This window comes from Ceratotherium simum, chromosome 6 (genome assembly GCF_057802395.1).
Source record: "Ceratotherium simum simum isolate JZ-2026a chromosome 6, ASM5780239v1, whole genome shotgun sequence".
In the NCBI taxonomy this organism is placed as follows: domain Eukaryota; kingdom Metazoa; phylum Chordata; class Mammalia; order Perissodactyla; family Rhinocerotidae; genus Ceratotherium; species Ceratotherium simum.
In genome coordinates, this window is record NC_141905.1 from 54,709,501 (window position 1) to 54,732,498 (window position 22,998).

General features: G+C 39.9%; 1 protein-coding gene across 2 annotated transcripts; it reads left to right on the top strand.

Annotated features, from left to right (window-relative positions):
• Positions 1-565: 565 nt before the first annotated feature.
• Positions 566-10,451, top strand: SLC35G1 (solute carrier family 35 member G1). 2 transcript variants are annotated; one of them, XM_087432291.1, is made up of 3 exons: positions 566-799; positions 4,970-5,147; positions 7,373-10,451. In XM_087432291.1, exons 1-3 carry the CDS (start codon positions 622-624, stop codon positions 8,109-8,111), a joined length of 1,095 nt encoding a protein of 364 aa, XP_087288417.1. In that variant the 5' UTR covers positions 566-621; the 3' UTR covers positions 8,112-10,451. The 2 variants fall into 2 exon arrangements, with proteins under 2 accessions (XP_087288417.1, XP_087288416.1); XM_087432290.1 differs by having other exon boundaries at positions 567-799; positions 4,967-5,147.
• The last annotated feature ends 12,547 nt before the right edge of the window (positions 10,452-22,998 follow it).

The window sequence follows — 22,998 nt, forward strand, 5'->3', positions numbered from 1 at the left end:
TGCCCCAGTCTTACAGATATATTCTCCCTATGGTTACATGCTAATCTTTTTTTTAAAACCTAAAAGCAGTAAAATTGTACCCTCCTTGGATAAGTGGCAATGAGACAACAGGGGGAAAACCTCGATCCTTCAAAGACAGGCACAGTCCTCGGCAAGTTCTCCAGGGTACCCAAAGGCGCTGAATGCGGCGCCACACCAATAAATAAAGGCACACCCTCCTGACCTCCTGACGGCCTGCCCCAAGAGAAGGCCACAGGACCCGCGGGCGTCCCTCCCACTCTTTACAGAAAGGGTCCAGTGTGCCTTAGGAAGGATGACTCCAAACCCCTGGCCAGTCTAGCCGGACCGCAGCAGAGGGGTGGACGCCTTCGGGCCAGCTGTGGGCACCGCAGCCTGACCAGAGAAGCGGGCAGCCACCCCCTGCGCAGGAGGCTCGGGGACCTGTAGGTAAGAGTGCAGCGGAGGACGAGCACGATCCCCCGCGGGGGCGGGGGGGGGGGGGGACCGCGCGCATGCGCCCTGCCGCCGCCGCCGCCGCCGCGGCCGGAAGAGCCGAGCAGCCGGGCCGCTGCTGTCGGCGCCAGACGCCGCGGTGGCCGCAGGGAGAGCGCTGGCCGCACGATGCGGCCCCTGGACGGCACCGGGGCCGCCGAGCTGCCGGAGCTCGGGCTGACCCTGACGGACGATCCGCCCCCCGGCGCGAGCGAGGAGCCCGCGGCCGCCGAGGCAGCGGAGACGCCCGGCCCGGGCAGGTGCTGGCTGTGCCGCTCCTCGCCGTGCGGCTCGTGCGCGCAGCCGGGTGAGTGCGGGGTGCGGACCCCGGCGCGGATCTCACTGCTGGGGGGCCGGGCGGGCGCCAGCGGCCGGGGTCCCCGCCGCTGCGGGCCGGGGGCGCGGTGCGGACCGCGCCCCCATCCCCACCCTGCCCAGGGCTGGGGAAAACCCTCGAGCTGTCACCTGGGGGGCTGCAAAGCAGAAGCCCCCTGCGCCCCTGCCGGCGCAAAGACCGGAGAAAGTTTCTGATTCTGTTTGGAACCCATTTGGGATTCGAAAACTGTTCCTATAATTAAAGTGTTGCCGGCAGGACCGTGGAGTCAGATTGCATTTCCGTGCGCCCTGCCCGAGGTCAGAGGTTGGGGGCTCAGCGAGAAAGGCCAACTCGAAGCCGGCCGAGGTTGGGAGGAAGCAAACCATGAAAACTGGTCTCGGTGGTTGACAGTGTCCCCCGAAGAGAAAGTTGAAAAGCATCCAGTATAGAAAATGTTTGTCCCAGAGTCTTAGAATCTTGGGAGGGCAGAGTTGAGTGGGACCACTGGTTCTAAAACTTTTTCGGTTACGAGGACTTTTTTGCAACTGATGCAAAACGAAACAGAGGCACAATCTTACATACATGGTTAAGAGGTTCACGGACCCATCCCTAAAGCCGAGGACCCCGTGTGAAAAACCCTTGATCTTATTCAACCTCTTCCTTTCACAAATGAGGAAAGTGAGGCCCAGGAAGGTGAGGGCTTTGGGGGGCTTTTTGTTTTATTTTCCCCAAGAACCAGCATGTGTGGGTGAGACAGGGCACAGGTCCAGGCAGCACCAGGGTTAGGATCCCAGCTTGCCAGAGACCCAGCCCAAGGCACTTTCTCCTGGCCACAAACACATTCCTCCTTGAACTTCACCACTCACTTGGAGCAGCTTTCTGGAAGAAGAGGGAAATAGGCAGATCTCCTTTCAAAACAAAGTTACACAGTCTGCACCACCTCATCATCTGGGTTGCCTCTTCTAAGTGTGACCCACGATTTCTATGCCTCCTACCCCACGCCCCCCACTTTTCCCTCCTCCCTGTATGCACTTTCCCCAGTTTAGAGAGATAAACCCCAGGAAGATGATTCTTGCTCCATTTTTCTCCTAAATGCTACCAGAAATTATCAGACTGATAGTTATGCATGGGCTAGAGCCTCCAGAGCAGAGGTTACCACAAGCTGGGGTGACCAGATGTGCAGCCTTTGAAGCGGTCACCCTATGGCTGAATTTCATTCTGGGAGAATGCTGAATCAGTCCTTGCAAACTGTTAATGTTTCCCCTGTTTGTGAGCTGAAGAGGAATACTGTATGCTCAGGTAGCATGTGGCAAAATGACAAACCTATGAAAACAGTTTGCACCTGAGAACCTTGTGGGGTCTTTCAACTTCAAAGACGGTTGCTAACAGTAAGACTTAGTTATTGTAAGGTGACCAGATAATATTCCGAAAACAGGATTGCTGTAGAAACACTTTAAACCACTGCACTGTTGCCATCGAACTTGGTGACGGTATCATTTTAGCCTCTTGATCCAACTGGTTATCTCAGCAAAGCTCATTTTCAAGTTCAGGTTGAAACTCTCACCCGTTTTTCTTACGTTCTTGCATAACCTCCACAGACAACGTACAGCTATCCTAAGACATCGATTTATTTTCTTGAGGGACAGTGTAAATCTTAGACTGAAGGAAGGAGAAGCTGTCTTAGGTCTGGGCCTCACATCCCCCTGAAGGAGTGAGTTCTCTAGCGTGGCAGTGGTTCTCAAACTAGTGAAGCTTTCTACAGTTAGAGATCCTGTTTCAGTGGGTCTAGGGTAGGGCTTGGGAATTGAAATTTTAAAAGTTACTCAGTTGATTCTACTTCCCAACCAGGTTATGAGTCACCATTTTAAAGCAGAGGATAGAGAAACTGAGCAACTTTTCAGTTTTCTTCTAACTCAAGAAATTGCACTGTGGCTACTTAATTTCAGTTGTTGAGGGTTGCCAGATTATTAGGTATGCTTGTAGTGGGATGTGTACATGGAAGCACAATACATAAGCAAATGCCTCTTTGGATTATGTTACTCTCTTGCTCATCTCCATTGACAGAATTGAAATTATCATTCAGTTAAGAGACTGAGGTTTGTCTGAATGGAATCAGTCCTCACCCTCCTTAACAAATAATCAAATTCAGCCAGGCCCTGTAGCAACTGTCCTGTCCCAATCAGGAAGCATGGAACTTAAGTTTGTAGGCAAGAAAATATGTGAGTGTATGTATGTGTTTTAAGAAAAAAGATCATCAGAGCCAAGGCTGTAAAATTAAGTTTTAAAAGAGTTAAAATATCACGTTAAGTTAAAATATGCCTGGAAAAAAATTAAAAAGCTTAGGTTGGAGAAGATCCTTGACATACAGACAAGGGAGATGTTTTCTGTCCTTGATCTTTCCATTCTGTTCTGTCTGAGGGTGTAGGTTCTATATATGGGTTGTGTTTCTTTTAAGAAAAACTATTTTATTTGGACCTGAATCCTGAAATTTCAGAAGCTGAACTCAGGCTGACCACAGCCAAGACATGTATTTTGTGGTGCTTAACTTGGAAGTCTTCTAAAGCTTCCTTCACATGAGCTGAGTGGGTATGCACAGTTTGTTTCTGCAGTGTCTGAGCACATAGTACAGAACAGAACGTGGAAGATTCTGGCACTTATAATGTATAACCTATAACATGACGACTGCCAGCAACAAATTATTCTCTTCAGCTGTGCATCTACAACAGGAAGAGGTGGAGGCCTCTGACCAGAGGGGATTTTACTACGAAGGTCAGGCTATAGAATGCCCCAGAAAGACTGTGCATCATCACACTTTGGTCCTGATTTGCAAAGTGTCACTTGTGGGCAAAGGTACCTAGCTAACATGAGGATGTTAAAATGTATTACCTGGTGCTTGCATTTATCAGAGAACGGCATTTAAAAAAAACAACAACAACAACATTATTGTGCAATACTTTTCAATAGATGAATAACACAATGTAAATTCCTAGATTAGAATGATAGTCCTAATTTTACTACAAATTGATGTGCCCACACATCCTTCAGCTCTGCTATGCTCTTAGCTGATGAGGGCCAGTATTCTTATTCTCTCCTTGTTTTTGTGTTAGTTTCAAAAAAGAATATATTCCTCAGTGTGTGGCCTTTTAGGGAGTTCTCTGCTCACCCTGCTCTATTTTGCTCTCCTCTGAATGACGGCGGGGTGAGATTGAAAGCAGATTCTACTCCTGTCTTAGGCATCTAAGACAGAGGTAGTGACTAAACAAAAGTTTAATGCTTACACAGATGGTCATTAATGGATTGAATACTTGATGGCCTGGAAAAAGGAGAAGTTTCGTTCAGATCAAGCCAAGAAGTTGGTATTAGATGGCAATTCTAATACAAAATTAAAAAAAAAAAAATTGGGGGGACAGAGGGGTAGATAATCCAGCCCCTGCCCTCAAAGAGTTTTATGCTCTAAATGGAAGATGTCATAAACCATGAAAAGTTCAGTAAAGATTTGATTAATGGTTCAAAATAACAAAACAGAGAGCCTTCTCAGAATGTTGCTGCCTGTGGTGCTAGACTCTGCGTCTTTCTATGAAGTTCTTTCATATTCTTTTATTCAGCAAATATTTATTCAGGGTGTGCCAGGCGTGAACAAGACAGCTGAGGTCCCAGCCCTGGAGGAGCTTACAGGCTTGTGGGAGAAGTCAGATAATCAGCAAGTAGCCGTATAACACAGTTATAAACTGTTTTCCAGAAAAAAACACTTTCTTCATAAAGCCCAGTTCACCAGTGAGATGGTATAAATATCATTTGGAAGTATTTTTCACCAGCCATCTTGACAAGTGTTTCTTAAAGATTTTTTCTCACCATCTTGGCAAGCCTTTTACTTCTTTTTGACTTATAAGTGAGGGATGATTCTTCAGTGAGCCAAAGGGAATCTATTTTATAGGGTGAAACTACATTTAGAAAAATACAGGTTTACATTGTTGCCTTTGTCTGTGGTTCTTCATTCTTGGTGGGGAAATGTTTCAGGTCCAGAGAATGGATATGCTTAGGAGATAATATTTGTAGGCTGTTAGCCATTAACACTGTTCCATTTTTCTCAATTTCTAAGTGAAAATGAGAAAACATATACTTGGAAGCAAGGACTAACCAGAATTTAATCTTTTTCAGAAGCCAAGAAGAAAGCACCCTGTCCTGGACTTGGCTTGTTTTACACATTTTTGTCTGCCTTCCTTTTCTCCTTGTCCTCTTTATTGGTTAAAAAAGTGGAAGACATCCATGCTGTAGAAATTAGTGCATTCCGATGTGTGTTCCAAATGATAGTCGTTATCCCTTGCTTAATATACAGAAAGTAAGTATTTCTTACCTGCAAAGTAGAAGGTATTAATTAATGTTTGTAAATCTTTTGACCTGCTTAAATCATTTATTCTATAGTATCTGCTTTATCCTTTTCATAGATTTACCAGTTCCTATACCCTTTGGCTCTGATTAATTAAGTCACAAGGATCCACCCACAGAAGATTCTCTCAAAACTGCAAACTGTGTGCCCAACAAAGAGGGAGAAAGAGATTCAGTTATTCTCCACCCCTCATTTTGAGAACAAAGCTTTCCTTGTATAATTCCCCCCATCTTGTACCACCGTCCCTTCTTTCCTTTGGCATAACTAGTATTTGGAAGAAAAAAGTAAATGAGAGGAAGCGGTAGTGTCTCCTAGTGTCAGAGGTTTCTTTCATTAGAACAGGCTTCTCTCTTACCAGGGCAGACAGAAGGTTACCGTAATGATATTTAGGTCTTCCCCCTAGGGCGCTTTGGGAAAGGGGAAAGGTGTCTTGAGCAAGGCCTTTTTAACTACTTTCATGTTCAGTGTCCTCATCTGTAAAGTTGAGGGAATGATATTCTTTGTCCTCGATTCTGCATGGTGGTTGCAAGGGTCAAATAAAATTTATTATAGATCAGAGCGCTTTGTATGTGAAAGTATATGAAAACTATCTTTAGTCCTCATCCTTACTGTTCTCTCCCCACCCAGCCCCTCTTCCCCTTCCGTATGGAACCCCCTGCACTCACCCTCACCAGGTTAAAATTATGCCTCCTGCAAGCTCTTATAACCTCTACATACCCCTGTGTACTTAGAACCCTGGGTGGAGAGACCAGTTGGATTACTGGTAGTTGCCTGGCTCTTTCTCTCGTTGGGCAAAGATGCTTAAACCCCAAATTAAAAGCTTCAGTCGCTTGCCACCAAAGTCTCCTTGCGTCTATAACACAATGCAGAGTCATTAGAATAGTTTCACTCTATATCCCAAAGATTTGGTGAAAATCTGCTAAGGTCGGTATTGTCAGAAATTCCTGTGTCAGTGTGGACAAGTCACAGTATTAGGAAATGATGGTGAGACTTCAGAAATTTCTAAGGTTGGCAACAGACCACTGATGCTAACAGCATCATCTTCTCCATTTTGGAATACAAGTATCGACCGGAAGCCAACAGAAGAATTTTCTTAAATCCTTGGCATTAATCTGTTTTGACCTATTTTTTGTTTCACTATCTTGGAAGACTCAGCTTCTCAAAGTATGGACCAAAGGTGACCACACTATCATTTCTAATTTCAGGGACCCAGGTGTCCCCATGTCAGGCCAGATGCTGCCCTAAAGATGTCCAGCCCTGACACGGATCAGCGAGCTGCGCCTAGTCAGGAACTTACACAGTACTCTGCTTAGTAAATATTTAATGGGAAAAAATTTGAGTAGCAGTTATTATACTTAGCCAAATGCTACAGGTTCTTTTTCAGTGTTTTTTTTTTTTTTTTTTTAAGATTTTATTTTTTCCCCCCAAAGCCCCAGTAGATAGTTGTATGTCATAGCTGCACATCCTTCTAGTTGCTGTATGTGGGACTCGGCCTCAGGATGGATGGAGAAGTGGTGCCTCGATGCGCACCCGGGATCCGAACCCGGGCCACCAGCATTGCAGCGCGCGCACTTAACCACCTAGCCACAGGGCCGGCCCTTCAGTGTGTTTTAATTCTTTTTCCGAATGAGAACAATGAGAAGTTGCCTCACATGCAGTGGCTAAAATAAATTTTAGAAAAACTTATGAGATTGGGAATGCACACTAGCCAGGTCCAAGTTTTCTTATATGGGGCAGCTAAATCTTGAAATTGTATTTATCATAAAAATCACACATTTTCATTGTAGAAAATTGGGGGAAAATAAATATAAAGAAGGAAAATTGTCTATGAGTTCACCTATTAAGGTATAACCACAATGAAAATTTCAGTAGATTTTCCTTTTTGTGTTTTTTACAAGAATATATATATGGGAAATGATACCTATATTTACTGAATTATAATTATGCTATTTATGTGGTTGTCTTGTACTATTTTTGCTTATATTGTGAACATTTAAATGTCATTAGCTATGCTTAGCAAACATTTTTCAGAGGTGTATAGTAGTTGTGGACATTATCATAATTAACTATTCCCTTATTTCTTGATAGGACTTTTAAAATAATGTTTAATTAAAAATTGTAATTTAGAAACAGATACCGAGTTCATTTAATATGCCGTCCTCCGTTTGAATTTGCAGAAGTGGGTTTGTAGGCCCCAAAGGGCAGCGCATCTTCCTGGTTCTCAGAGGACTCCTCGGTTCCGCCTCCATGATGTTTGCCTACTACGCTTTCCAGGCGACGTCCCTCGCTGACGCCACGGTTATCTCGTTTAGCTGTCCAGTGTTGACGTCTATATTTGCTTGTATATTTCTCAAGGAAAAATATAGCCCTTGGGATGTTCTCTTCACCCTATTCACGATCGTCGGAGTGATCTTGATTGTGAGGCCACCGTTTTTGTTTGGTTCCGACGCTGCGGAGGTGAATGAAAGCTATTCGGTTCACCTGAAGGGCACGTTCGCAGCGGTCGCACATGCCTTGTTTGCTGCCATGACTCTGGTTATCCTAAGGAAAATGGGGAAATCCGTGGACTACTTTTTGAGCATTTGGTATTATGTGATACTTGGCCTCACCGAGGGCGTCATCGTCCTCTTTATATTAGGAGAATGGCGTCTGCCGTACTGTGGGTTGGACAGGCTATATCTCATACTAATTGGGCTCTTCGGTTTGGGGGGTCAGGTGTTTCTCACGAAAGGCATTCAAATAGAAAAAGCAGGGCCAGTAGCACTAATGAGGACTATGGATGTGGTCTTTGCTTTTATCTTTCAGATTATTTTCTTTAATGATGTGCCAACGTGGTGGACAGTGGGTGGCGCCCTCTGCGTGGTAGCCAGTAGTACTGGAGCAGCCATTCATAAATGGTGCCAGAGTTCCAAATGACACGATTGCCAAATGCCTGTTTTTTTCAAGTACACGGTCACCCCGTGCAGACACACCACACACGCACACACCTGGAAAATCTGGATTACTTCATTGATTATATTAAATAAATTACATAATTAAAGTACCATTTTTGAATATGGTATGTCTTTAATTTGCTAAGAATAACCAGTTAGTTTGGTTTAGCAATCATTTTTTCAGCAATTATGTTTTGGTTTTGGTTTGCTTTTTTGTTGGGGTGGCGTTGGAAAGAGGACAGATCATTAGTTAAATAAAAACTGCAAAATTTGTTGGGGCTCTACTATAAATATAGGTAGTTTTTTAAAGTGTATTTTTGGTACTGATGGAATATAGGTAGAGAGGAAATTTTAGATGCTCTTTTAGCAGTATAGAGGCTAAGAAACTTATTGATAATAGTGCTGCTATAATTAGTATTATGTTGATAATTCATTTGAAACATAATTCCATTTAGGAGGCCAAAGCTGAAACTTGGAATAGGTGCCTACTTAATGGTGTTAATCATACAAATGAATTAGCCTTATTTTCAAGGCTTTTATAAATGATTATCATTCTTTTAACCCATATTCGTGCCTTTTCATTTTAATGCTGGAATTTTTCTATGTAAACTTTTTTAAAAGTCTTTAAATCACCAAATTTGGCTAATAATTTTCTCTTTCAGTGTCATTAGCAACTGTAGCTATCATCCTGTAATTTTAATTGTCCTCTGTTTTTTTGAAATTGCACTCGATTTTTCCTAACTAAGATTTCAGGTCTTTAAATCACAAGAGGAATTCTTGGCATGGCCAATGTGCACATTTCCATCCTGAAGTGTTTTCCCCTTCACCAGAAATGTGATTTTCTATGAATTCTCTTTGAATTTATAGTGTGATGCCAAATAAAATTTTCTCAGGATTTCATTAGGTTGAACCATATGAAATTGCCAAGATTTTACCTTTTTAACTTGCAAAAACCAAAGTTTCTTATGGTTTACCCAAATAGATACCTCCCTTACCCTCTAAACCAAATACTTAGAGGACTTTGGAATATGTATTTTTAATACAACTTTTTAAAGTACAGTGATCCTATTAAACTTATATTTTTATAGTCTTTTTCCCTTATGGAATTCTATGTAATAATGCTTCATATTACATTTTAAATGTAAAGATCTGTGAATCTATGGTTGATTGGCTTTTGTAGTTTCTTGAATAGAAAAAAAAAATCCCTGTTAAAGTCTAGTATATGAGTATGATATTAAATGTCAATTCTGCACCATCATGCTAACATCATGAATGCAAACAACATATTTTATATCTGAAACTTCATCAGGCCAATACTCTGCAGTTAAAGAGACAATTTAATATTTAGGAAAGCTTGGGAGGTTAATCAGGAAGTAGGGAGTAGATGTAAACGATTCTTTGTCACAATGAACCCTTTATTGCTGAGGCTATAATGGTCTCCAACTCTTACTGTGTCAGAACTAGCATCTATTATTATCTTAAGCCTGCAGATTTGAAAGAATTATAGGCTCTTTCCCACCCTTTCATCACAGTTCTTCCAAAGTAAGAAAGATCTTGGCTTCTGAGGTTTATGCCTTGGTGAGAAAGGATCTTTTCCAATAGTTCCAAGAGAAAATTTTTGGCTTACTGATCTTCCCAAATGCTTCCCACCTGACAAATCCTAAATGCAGTCTATTTAGGGGAGTTACACTATCATTATAACTTTAGCCTAATCTACGATATTGGAGTTAGAGTTGCAAAAGCATCATTTTGCAAGTTTCTTAGATAATTACAGAATTGGAGCATTTTTGAGTTCAAAGGTTAGAAATCCTCTTATAGGAGCCACACTCCATAGATAGGAATGTAAGGGAGGGGACCTGCCCAAGATGGATTTCCATGGCCTTCTCCCCTCCCTTAGTTCCATGATAAAAGTATGGAAAGCAAACCACTGCTTGAGCTACCTAAGGTAAATTAACTCTCGGGGAATCCTCTCAAAGTTCTTTACCTTGCACAATAAAAGAACCTATGGGACCTTGAAAGTTAAATCCCTTTGGGCCTGTACGCTAGAGACATGTTTTATTTCAACGGTGTGGTTTAAGTACTTGAATGTCAAGTACTTATATGTGACCAAGGTTGGAGAAAATGTTTCTTCTCCCAACTTTTACAAGGCATGATTCTTAAACACTTTCATAATGTCTAAGGTATATACAAGGATATGTTTTGTAACAATTATGGGTGTGTTTATTTTATAAAAATTATAGTTTCTCTATCTTGAAAAGGAAAATATTTTCATAAATTGTTTTTATTTTATAAGTACTAATAAAGTTAATATGAAAGAAAGCTATATTTCGGTTTTTATGATTATAGCAAATGTACTAGCTAATATAACTTATTTCCTTTTTCAATCATGTGCTTCAAAATTCATTTTATGAAGGAGATTGACCTCTAGCCATGTAGCTGTGATGTAATATGAATTTTCAAACTTTATCTGTCCCTCTAATACTGTCACATCAACTCCAATATCTCCAAAATAAAGGCCCTAATCTTTTGTTCCAGTGAGGCCTTCATTGTTCTAGACCCTTCATTGGAGCAGCTTTCAACTCTGTACTTTCTGTTCCCATAGCTAATCTGTTACTAAGTCCTGGTGTGTCTGTCTTCCTATTGTCTTGTGGATTCATTCTTTCCTCTCTATTTGCACTGCTGCCATCTTAGTCCAAGACTTATCACCTCACATCTAAATTACCACAACAGTATCCTAACTGGGTTACCCACTTCTAGACTCTTTCTTCCACTCCGATCTTTGTCCCACTGCCAGACTAATCTTCCTAAAGCCCGGCTTTCATGGTTACTCTGGTTCTTATGAAACCACAACGATGCCTTTACACACCACACCACATCCAAATGATTCCTCTGGCCCTATTCCCACATTTCCAACCTGATTTCCCACATCCCAACACAAATTCGATACTTGGACCAATTTCCCACCAACTCCCACATTTGCCAAGAAACTCCTGCCTCTGTGTTTCCCCTGCTCTCTTTGCCTTCTCTTCTTTGCCCTCTAAAGCCTCTTAGCCTCCAATGGCTCAGCGTGAGCTTTTTATTTCTTCCACTATCTTCAGCTCCTCCCACCCGCACTAGTCCACCTTGGAAGAGTGGATAAAGCACTGGATCAGGAGTCTGAAGATCTGAGTGTGGCTTTATCGCTGTTTAGCTGGGTGAGTCACTTAACGTACCTAAGCCTGTTTTCCTCATTTGTTAAATAGGATAATATTACTTGCCCAACCCACGTTACAATGGGTGCCATAGGAAGACTTGTAGACCATAAAGGAGAACAAAAACACTAAGGATTGAACTATGATTAATACTGTGGAGTTGAGCATTCACTCTCCCTCTCTTCAAAATGATGCCTACCCCAGCGTCCTTACTCCTGAGCGGTCTCACCAGGAACTGTAGGGAGTCTTCTGGATTACAAATCTCGTTTGGCTCCTTAGTGCTAGCACAGAATTCCACTGTTGGACAGCTCTCATTTCCTGGCTGATCCACCCATGTAGGGCTGCCAAGGATCACCAGTCTTTTTATCATATGCATAGGTGTTGCCACCTTTCCGTTTCTGGCTTTAGCTCTGGTCTTCTGTGAGTATTACGCTTGGCTCTGACTGGGGGCATGAGCCTAATTCTCTGTGTGTTTCACATGCACCCTTCTCTATACTCAGCGTAACTCTTCTAGCCTCTTATATGTTCAGCCAATAAGCATAGTTAGTCTCTTGAGGGTAATCTAGTGGGAAGAGAGCCAGATCTCCTTGATAGCACGCTGGCCTCTGATCTAGGTGTATGAAGCCATGGTCAATACTGAGCATTAGAATTTTGTTATTAGGGTATAAGCTGGGCATGTGAAACCTGGGCACTACCCCAAGCACACTGTTATATGGCCCCTTTGGTCCCTTACATCAAATCTAATACAGCTACCATATTCACTTAGAATTCTGCAAGATGCCCTATCACAGACTCTCTGATCCACAAAGAAAGACCTATCCAAGTTTTAGCCTATTTGAACACTAGGTTTGGTGCTGGACTGCGAAAACCAATTCATAGAAAGCCCATGAAGCTTGGCACTGCCCATCATCTCCTGGAAACTGGGGATGGGGTTCATAGCAGGAGGGTAAGGAGCAGGCATATCTGGTGTCAAGGCAGGGCAGGAAATGTTGTACCATAGAAGTCTAGTCCACAGGAAAATGTTCCACTGTGTTCCCCAAGGTACCATGCTAGCTATCATCTATAAAGTCAGATTTAACAATATAAATATAAAACAAATGCTATTTTATCACTAATTTTTAAATAGCTATTTTTCATAATGTTATTTACATTAACATGTAAGAATCATTTTTAATAAATATTTTAATTTTGTTTCAGTTTTGCCTTCAAATATGGTAAATATCTATATATTTAACCCACATAAATAGAAGCTCTTTGGAGTCTTCCATAATGTCTAAGAGAGTAAACAAAAAGTTTCAGAACTGTAGATTTTATAGAGTTATCGAATTTGAAACCTTAAAAAACAAAAATTAAACCCATCATCAAATCTGCTAACTTCTTCATGAGGTTCTGACAGTCTGAAATGCAGCTAAATAACAGTTTGTAAATTAGAAACATCTTTAATGTGGCATTCCATTTTAGAATTGTGAAGTTAAACAACTCTAAATCTACATGAGATCTAAATTCCCCGAGAGAGCAAAAGAACGCTATGCAATCCAACTGGCCCGTGGTCATAGGGTCATACCAGATTGTCTCTGTTACTTCCCGTGTAAGTGATTTGGTTCCTTTGTGTGTGCTTTTTAGAAAAGTTGGAAGACTTCAATGCTTTGCAGGTGAGTATGTGCATTGGTACCACTTCTACGAAGGGCAATTTGGCAGCGTCTATCAATTTACAAGTTCACAAACTTTTTCATCTGGAAATTCCATTTCAGGAATTTATCTTATAGATATATTTGCTATTGCAAAATAACATGTACAAGATTATTCATTACAGCATTACTTGTAATAGCAGGAAAAAAAAAAAAAACTAACCTGAATGTGCCTTAATAGAGTACTGGGTAAATAAGTAATTGAAAATACACAACATAAAATATAACGCAATTAAAAATAACTTAAGGAAGAGCAAGTGAGCTTTCTATGTATGAGTGTGGAATAATCTTCAAGATTGTTAAGTGAAAAAAGCAAGATTCAGATAGTAGTACAGTTGAGTATGTGATCATTTGTAGAAAAAAGGGGGTAAACAGAATATTCCTGGAGGATACACAAGAAACTTAACATTGGTTGCCTTTAGGGAAAAGAATTTGGTGGCTGAAGGATAGGATAGGAAGAAGACTTCACTGAATCCTTTTTTATACCTTTTGAATTTTGAACCGTGTGCATATATAACCTAGTCAAAAAATAAAATTAAAAATTGGTGGAACAAAAACAGAGATGACTTGATAGAAAGAAAAGAGGGAAAGAAAGGAGGGGGTAAAAGAGCTAGAGATGGACATGCATGCATACATAGAGAAATGTTGACTGCTTTAATCTGAGCTATCACCCTGGCTCACCATTACTGACTTCTTTTTGCTTTCTCTTCTTTTCCTCATCCAGCCTACAAACCAGACTTAAATTGCCACATGCTCCGTGATTGAAAAAAATACAAAAGGAAAAACTGAATTTCAGCTTTTAAATAGAAATATATCCTCCAAGATCCCAAAAAAGCGTTCCCCAACCCGTGCCAAAAATCCTCCTTTTCACAGCACCAAAACCATTTTTACTACGGAAGGAAACTAACCTTTATTGACTATGTCCCATCCAGTCCAGGAGCTTCTTGATCCTTCTCTCATTCAATCCTTGCCAACTCTGGGAGATGGGCTGATTGGGAAACTGAAGTTCAAAAGGATGAATGGGCTCACCTACCTAGTAAGTTCCAATGCCCTCACTAGTAAACAAGGAAGCTCGGCCACTGCCCTAAGTCTGCCTGATCCCAAAGATCTTGACCTTTCCAGTACCCTTGACCTTTCCAGTACCCTACCTAGCTGAAGTAGAATGCAGGTCAGGGAGACACTGTGGTGTTTGTTACTGTGGTAACAGGATTGTTTCTTGACTTTGGGATTTAGAGGTATGTATGCCCTCCTCCTATCTCCTTTCCCCTCACGTAGCAAGAGCTGGATGTGAAAGAATAGAAGGGGATGACAACATCACATATATTTTTGTTTTATTTCTTTCAGTCTATTAATATTTATTGAGCAGTAGCCATATGCAATCACAGTCAATATAAGGAAATATCAAATATTGTCAAGCCCTCAAAATAGTCAAAACTAAATGCAAATATGACGTGTATACGCTATGTAATCAGTATGCCCGGGCTACAGCAAGACACTGCCCAAGGGCCTAGAAATGAGAGAGCCTCCTGAGGTCTCAAACCAGGGAAGAACAGAGCTATGCAACGCCACCTAAATATACAGAATTGAAACCTGGGCCAGCCACATTCAGCCATAACTTCCCTGGACGTACTAAGAACATTTCTAAGGGTATAACATAGTCAGAAGGGTTGGCCAGCCACAGGAGCAAGAAAGGAGAGTGGCTGTGGCAGGCATGTTCCCATCGTAGAGTGGGGATGCACCAAGATGGTGAGTTCCCAGTTTTTCTCCCTAAAGTGTCCCTAATAGCTGAGAAGAGTCTGGAGCCACAGCTGTAATCACAGCAACAATAACTACTGCCCTCTATTGTGTTCGTCATGTGTCAGCTACTTCCCTAACTGCTTCTTGTGCGCTGGCTTATTGAGTCTTGCCACTCTGTTAGGAAAGCTCTTTATTGTCTTCATTTCACTGTTTAGGAAATAGAAGCTTGGAGAACTTAAGTGACTTGTCACTTAAGTGTTGCATAGCTAATAAGTGGCAGAGCCTGGGTCTTAAAACCCTTGTCTGTCAAACTCCAAGACTATCTTCTTGACTCCAGTGTTCGACTGCTCACCCTGAGCCTGATGCTGCCTATTTCAAGCTCAAACTTCTTTGAGGCTTCATGCTTCTTTTAAAGTTCATGCAATTTTTTGCATCCTAATTAATAAAATATCTGTGTGTTTTAGTGTAAAGATATTATTTTAAATTACCAATTCAGTTATTTAACTTTTTATCCCCCAAATCTTTGGTACGCTAGGAAGATGTGCCAAGTTTATCCTGGGTCTTGTTTAGCCCCTGGCACCCTCCACTATAGCCCAAGGTACTCTTGTACTCCATTTTAAGAAACATGACCCAATGACTAAGCAGTCAATTCCTCATGCTACTGAACACTACAGTTATAAATCAACACCACTTACTCTCTGTATATCCATGTTGTCGACTATCCATGTGATTGTAATTTGGTTTCTCATATACTTTAAGTCCAGAAGAGAATGGACTAAGCAAAGGATTGAGCACCTGCCTCCCTAAACTGTTATATTTCTCATTGTATATTAATAAAATTGGCATTGTTCCACATATCAGTCTCCATGTGCTTGGTTATTGTGACTCTTCCCAGAGAGATATGTTGTCTTCCCAGCATCCTCATCCCCTTTCTTATAAGATAATACTCCTGTTTTACTCAGGGTAATTATGCTAGCTTCTAGAACAAACAACCCCAAAATCTCAGACATGTGCCAATAAAGTTTTATTTCCTAAGTATGTCACAGTCTGAGGTAAATTGTAAGCTCTCTGTAATCTCTCCTTTAAGTGGTGACTCAGGCTGCCAGGCTCCTTCCATCCTATGATCCTGACTTCTTAAACATGTAGTCTCCAAGCTTGCTGCAGATTTTATGTCCACACAGGCTTGGACATGGAGAACACCACTTCCACAAACATCCCGCTGACCTTAACCTAACTGAAAAGGAAGGTAGGAAGTAAGGTTTTCTTTTGTATCCAGGAAGAGGAAAAGAAAAGAGAGTTTGGTGAACACATAGCATTGTCTCTGCCACAACCCCCTACCTTTGGAGAACTACCTGAACCTAATCCCCACAATTCCAGTGGAGCTGGCAATACAGAATCCCACTCACAATGGCCTAAGGAGTGGGTGGACCCATGACATGAGCTCAAGAAAACCAAGTTTCTCTCTCCTGGTAACTTAAATGTTGAGCAGAGTCACAAGAGCAGAAGGCACATAGTTAAGTTGTCTGATGACAATGTCCAGAGAGGCAGGCCATGGATGATGGCTGCAGAACTCTTGCAGTTGCAGTGGGTCCCATGCGTCTTAATACCCAGCTGTCTCTCTCTCTCTGTTGTCAAGACTGAGGCCACTACTGTCATTCCAATTAATCCCCTATTGGTGATTCAGTTAGACTTAATTTCTGTCATTTCCACCCAAAATACCTTAATCAATACCCAATATTTGCTACCTATATGCTAACCAACCAGATTTCATTTCCTCATGACTTGGCCTTAAACTGTGATAATTTCACTGAGGTGGTACCTCCCTTTGGGGATCTGATGGGGTGTCTGATCAATCTTTTCCAGGTGACACCTATCTCTTTACTTGCTGTCTTTGATCTTCTATGCACATGAGAAAAGAAATTAACAATAAAGAGCAGATGTTTAAGACCAAATAAGTGGTAAAGATGACGTGATACCCTCAGAAGGGATGTCAAGTGGGCAATGGAGTCATATCCAGGAGTGCTCTCTAAAGAAAGATCCCAGACAACAATTTGTCAACCTTTTCTATTTCACAGGCAAAAGCCAAGATTCTACAGTAGCACAATCCAATAGAAATATAACATAAGCTACATATATGTTATGGACTGACTGACTGTGTCCTCCTAAAACTCATATTTGAAGTCCTAACCTTTAGTATGATGGTACCAGGAGGCAGGACCTTTGGGAGGTAATTAGGTTTAGATGAGGTCATGAAGATGAAGTTCCCATTATGGGATTAGCATTCTTATAAGAAGAGGAAGAGACCTGAGCCCTCTCTCTCTCCACCATGTAACAATACAGCAAGAAGGTGGCCATCTGTAAGCCAGGAAGAGGGCCCTCACCAGGAACCGAATCTGCCAGCACCTTCTTGGACTTCCTCGCCTCCATAAGTATGAAAAATAAATGTCTGTTGTTTAAGCTACCCAGTCTATGGTATTTTGTAATAGCAGCCTGAGCTTGTTACCGAACCCAAACACAGGTTTGTTTACCTGCCGCACAGTAGGGCCAATAAAGAAAAAAACTGAAACACCAGGCTTGTGGCAAGGAAAGAGGTTTACTATTTTTGAAAGGCAGCCATACGAGGAGATGGGACTTAAAACTCAGATCCACTTCCTAAAAGGGAAAAAGGGAGGGATTTTTATCTGAGGTTTTAGGTAGGGGAGGGAGAGTATGTGCTGGGGTTTTAGATAGAGGAGGAGGAGCATGTGGCCGCGCTGGTTGGCGCCTTCCCACCAGCCTGTGTTTGGCCTTGAAGACTGAATTTCTTTTCCCTTGACTGTCTGGACTTTTCTGGTTAGTTTTCATCTTCAGCCTGAGTTTGGCCTTCTGAGGCTGAATCTTGATGTCTGGACCTTGACTTCCTGGGAAAGACAGCTCACTTGTATACTAAGGAGAGACAGAAAGATCTGGTTAGTTTTAAACAACAGTTAATTATGCTGAATATGCACAGCTGCAGTTAGCAAAGCTTATCTCAAAGTTTTTTGCTCTAGGGAAGATTTTTTTAACTTCTTTGTGCTCGGTTTCAATCCCCACTGTCTTATGATCATTTCTCAATCTTGGGAAATGGGGGCAAAGACTGCTCTAGCTACTTCCTGCTGTGAAAGTGTGAAGATCAGTATCAGAAGAATGAAACTGTTTTACCTTTTTTTTTAAATATTTGGGGGTAACAGGTGGGGAGAGTGAAATATGATTTGATATTTGATATTTGAAATATGATCAATATTTCAGTACTCTGATCAATGGCTTTACAACAACACTTAAGTTTACATTTTATAGTTACATAGATGACCACAAAGATTAGCAAAATAGACAGCCCAAATTTTAGTATCCCCTCCATAATGGACCTCAATCCTTGGGGAATCCAGGAGAAGAGGCCTGTAAACCAATAAAGATTAGTGCCTAGAATCCTAAGTGAAATCTGCTGTAGCCAAGTAGCCTGCTGTCTAATAGTCCAACCAACAAGATAAGAACCTGAGAGGCATTTATTACTATCTTTAGAAGACCATCTCCTGAACAGCAACTTGCAGTCTGTCAGGGATTCACTTGGCTATTTGGAGAAGTCAGTGTCTAGAGTATGAAGCCAGCAAAGGTTTGGGTAATCCCAGTTGTGATGTATTTTTATGGTATGGTTCCCGTTCCCTGTGGTGTTTCTTGTATGGTCCCATCTTGTGCTTCCAGGATTTTAATATGACCTAGTCTCCATGACGAATATGATGCAAAGAAACATCTGACAGTGCCTAGTTCCTTAGTTGAAGTTCCCTACAAGTCTTTTGGATCATCTCTAGAACATAGGAAGGATCTCCCAAAGTTAGGCCTATATTGTAGAAGCAAGTAATCAGGTATTTAACAAGAAGTATTTCTAGAGAAACAAAAAGAAAAGCAAGATTAATTGTTGGAGCAAATTATAAACCAATTTCTGAGCCCTGGGGACAGTCAGTCAAGAAGATCTCTAGATGTTAGGGTTGAAGCAGCCCCTGCAGTTTGAAATGTCTCCAAGGATGACGTCAGGCATTCAGATAAACCTTTTGAGCATCTTACACAGCAACAGGCATGAAGATTATCCAAACATGGGCTATCATGGTGCTCTCTCTTAGGTTTATATCAAGTTGTCCAGCTTCAGTTTGCAGGGCTTCAGGAAAATGGGTGGTTTTAGTTTTCAATGATTCCAAATGAAAATGATGGAAAAAATTGAAAATTTTAGCTTTGAGAGTTGTACCAGCTATTTGAGGAAACTAGAAGTATTCAGGATTCAGTCCAGTTTACAGATAGAAAAAAAAAACCTTGAAGAAAATTAACAGAACTAGAATCCAACATCCACATATGTGTATTATAGTCTCTACTGAAACATAATTTTTCTCCCTAAAATCACCCTCATTTTTACCAAAGATAGCCAAATTAAGACTTGCACAATTATTTACATAAGTACATAAACTTTGCACAATTATTTACGTAAGTACAGCAAGAATAGCAGTTGATCATATAGGCTCTTTTAAATCTGCTTTGCTGGAACTTTTTATAAGGAATCTCAGATTGAACTTTTTAGGTGTCTTGAGGCCAGGCCAAGCCAAGGACTTGTTATTAGACTCCACCTGCAATACCTACAGATTTGAATGAATTCCTCTCTTCTCTTGAGGTTCCCAAAATATCCTGGGGTTCTTCCACCTGCCAGGGAAGTGACCTCCTTTACTCACCTGGTAAGGTTGCTGGGAACCCTGTAAGCAAGGTACCAGGCCAATATTTCCAAGTGGCTTTATTTCATAAAGTCCAATCTTTGTTTCTCAAAAGCTGTCCTGTCATATCTGAGTCTGCATGGTTTTTTTTTTTTCAAATATGACATTCCAGTCAAAGCCTTGGTAATATAACCAGTGTTTCCAATTGTGTCTTGATATAAGGAGAACAGATTCTTATTTAACTTATGCAAGTAACTATATTGCCACGAATATAAGAATACTCACTCATCAAAAGTTTTCAAATTCTGGAGGGATCAGATAGGGAGAAAAATATAAACGCCTCAATTCTGTTTACAAATTGTTATAAGTCATAGTTCCATAAGAGAAAAGAGAAAAAGTTTTCCTTAGACCTGTAAAAAGAAAACATTAAAAAATCAGCAATGTTTCAAACAAGAAATCATAAAAACTATAATCATTCTCATCAATTTATTCAGTCCCATGACATCAACCCTTGATCTTCTGTTAGCAATTTAATGAGGCCATCAGTTTCTCCATTACAGTTCTGTAATTTTTTACCCAGCTCAGTTTCATAATTTGAAAGTTTATCAGAAACCTGTATTTTAGAACAAGTGTCAGAGTCCTTTCCATGAATCTCTCTGAAGATGAAACATATTTGCAAAAACATCAGAGTAAAACTGTTGTCTGCAAATGACCAAATACTCAGAATGACAATTGACAAAGACACTTGGCTAATTCTGTGACATTCAACATTTTGAGATAATAACTAGAATTATGACTGACAACCAGATCAGAACTTTTGGAATGTTATATAGTTTTTAAAACACTTATATTAATAACATTTACCCACACAATATAACCGAGGAAGGCTTATTATCATTTGTTTGATAATGTTTCCCACGTAATTTAACATACCAAATAAGTCTAATTTGTTTAATATCTTCCTCTTTATAGAAAGAGAGAACAAATTCTTTGAGAAGTGTCAGGGCTGATTGGAAATTCTCAAAGTTTCTTTTTTAAATCAAAAGAAAGTCTTTAAGTTTGAGGGGGATTTTGTCAAAAATATCAAAAGGTTTTAAAACACTTGGTCAAATAGGAAATAATATTTAGTTATCCATTCAATCAAGGTGACAATAGAAGATGTCAAAGGCAAACAGAGAGTTAAAACAGTCAAAAAAACCCTTAATAGAGATATCTCAGTCCTTTTGAACATAGGAAATTATTTTAACAAAACATAGATTTTCTGTCTTTTAGATGGACTTATTCAAAGGTAAAGAAAAACCTTTTATAACCTCTTTATCAAGAGCAGTCCAAAAGTTAAAGCAAATTTTCTTTTTAAGAGAGAAAGCCAAATTCTAATTTTGTACCAGCGTATTTTTGATATTGAAACTCATTCATTTTAATCTCAGCCAACTTGACCATGCACAAAACTCCTCAGGGTTTTACTTCCCCAAACCTTCTGTCACTTGCTTTTTACATTCAGAATTTGTCCCATGCCTTCTTCTCTTTTCTTTCTTTCCTAGTACTTTAGGACAAATTTATCTTTCTTAACAAAGCAAACAAAAGTATCTCTATTATTTATACCTCCTTTACTGAAAACATACATTCTACTTTCCTTGTATACAGACTTTCCAAAAATACGTGCTGTCTCATAGAAAATTCTTCAGCATGCACAAAACATGTTTATCAATAAACTCAAGCATCTTTTAGTTTCTTTGAGATAAGAAAACAAAGACAGACAAATCTATGCTTAGTAATCAATTTCTAATATTTTATCTTCTGTGGAAATGACCTAGATGCTCAACAAATTTTTATCATTTAACTTAATTTAGCAAAACTCTAAAGTTTCAAATTATCAAAAAGATTTTGGAAGCTATTTTTCAAGCATAGATACCATAAAACACAATTATTGCACCCAAAACCTCTTACCTATTTTTACTCATCTAAATTATTTGTTCTCAACAATTATGTTTAGATTACCCACAAAAACTTCATGTGCCATTAAAGCAATTAGCCATCATCTTGAGTTGTTTTAACATAAACATATGTTTTATGTTACGTTTATGTTTATATGTTTAACATAATTATTGTTAAAAAGTTCTTCCAAAAACTTTCATCCTTTTCATGTCTATTTATTTTACTTGTTCCAAATAATTATATTTAGGTTGCCTATAAAACCCTCATGAGATATCAGACAAAATCAGCTATTATTCTAAATTATTATTTTTTTGCTGACAAATTTTGTAACAGAAATAATGTTTGCACAATATCCAATGTTGATAACTCTGAAAACATATTTATTTTAATTAAACTAACAAACTTAAACAAGGTTTTATTTACCAAAGATAATTTTATATTATGTTAACTTGAAAGACATTTGGGTTAGTTTCTATTATGTTTAGAAATAATTTATATAAGCACTTATTTCAAGCCAATTAAATAGAGATCCTTTAGAAATTGTACCATTTTGAGGTAGACAAATATATAGAAAGACTCACATACAGATAGACACAAACAGAGATCTTCAAAATTTTAACCAGGTCTCAGGTACAAAACTCAAAAGAACGGTTGGGTCTGAACTGTTTTTCTGGCAGATGGACCTGTTCAGATAGCCAAAGATTTTTACTAAAGATTCTTTTTGTTCTAAGGATCCTTTTTAGAGCTGTTTTTGTAATCATTTTGTCTTGTAGAAGTTTTGGCATATTAATCAAAGATTGCATTTCATCATGAGAGGTTTCGAATCCTCTCTTTTAAGGGAGACCTTAAGGTGGACTCATCTGAAACAGAGGTTCCCCAAAATGGCCATTAAAATTCCAAATTATCTCAAAAGTTTACTTATTTCCACTTGCTTAGTTTTAGATCAGGAATTTCGGGGGAGTCGAAGTAGGGAAGCTCAGCAAGAGAGGAGAGAGGACCAGCAGATTTGGGTTCAGCTGCTGGCATGTTTAATTATTTAATTATTTTCTTCCAAAGAGGCAGTAAAGTATTCCTGATTTTATTTAGAAGCCTCAAAAGATTAAAATAGGCTTCTCATTGGTTGTTTAATTTTATAGCTGGCTTTTTCCAATTGCATGTGCAAATATACCAGTTTGGGTAAACTGAAATTGCCCCATTTTGGCCATTTTAAAATGAGATCTCCTTTAGCATGTTTAATTAACATTGCCTGAAGAGTGGATTTATATGCTCTTATGATATCAGGCAGGGGAAACGTTCCCCAGTGAGACATAATGTTTACCCCCATAATATAATCTACTATATAACCATGTAAAAAAGATGCAATCATTTAACACAGAGCCCACTTAAATATACCAATTTTTTATAAAACTTTATCTTAGTTTTATCAACTCTCATACCTCTAATCATAGCTTTCATTAGGATTTCATCAATAAGTCTCAGTCTTATAATATTGTGTAGGGGAAGCATTTCCAGACAGACATAACATCCATTTCCAAAAAACATTCAGGCAAAGTTGACATGACCTCTTCTTGTAAGATTAGCTCAATACTTTTTAATCTTTATAGTCTTAT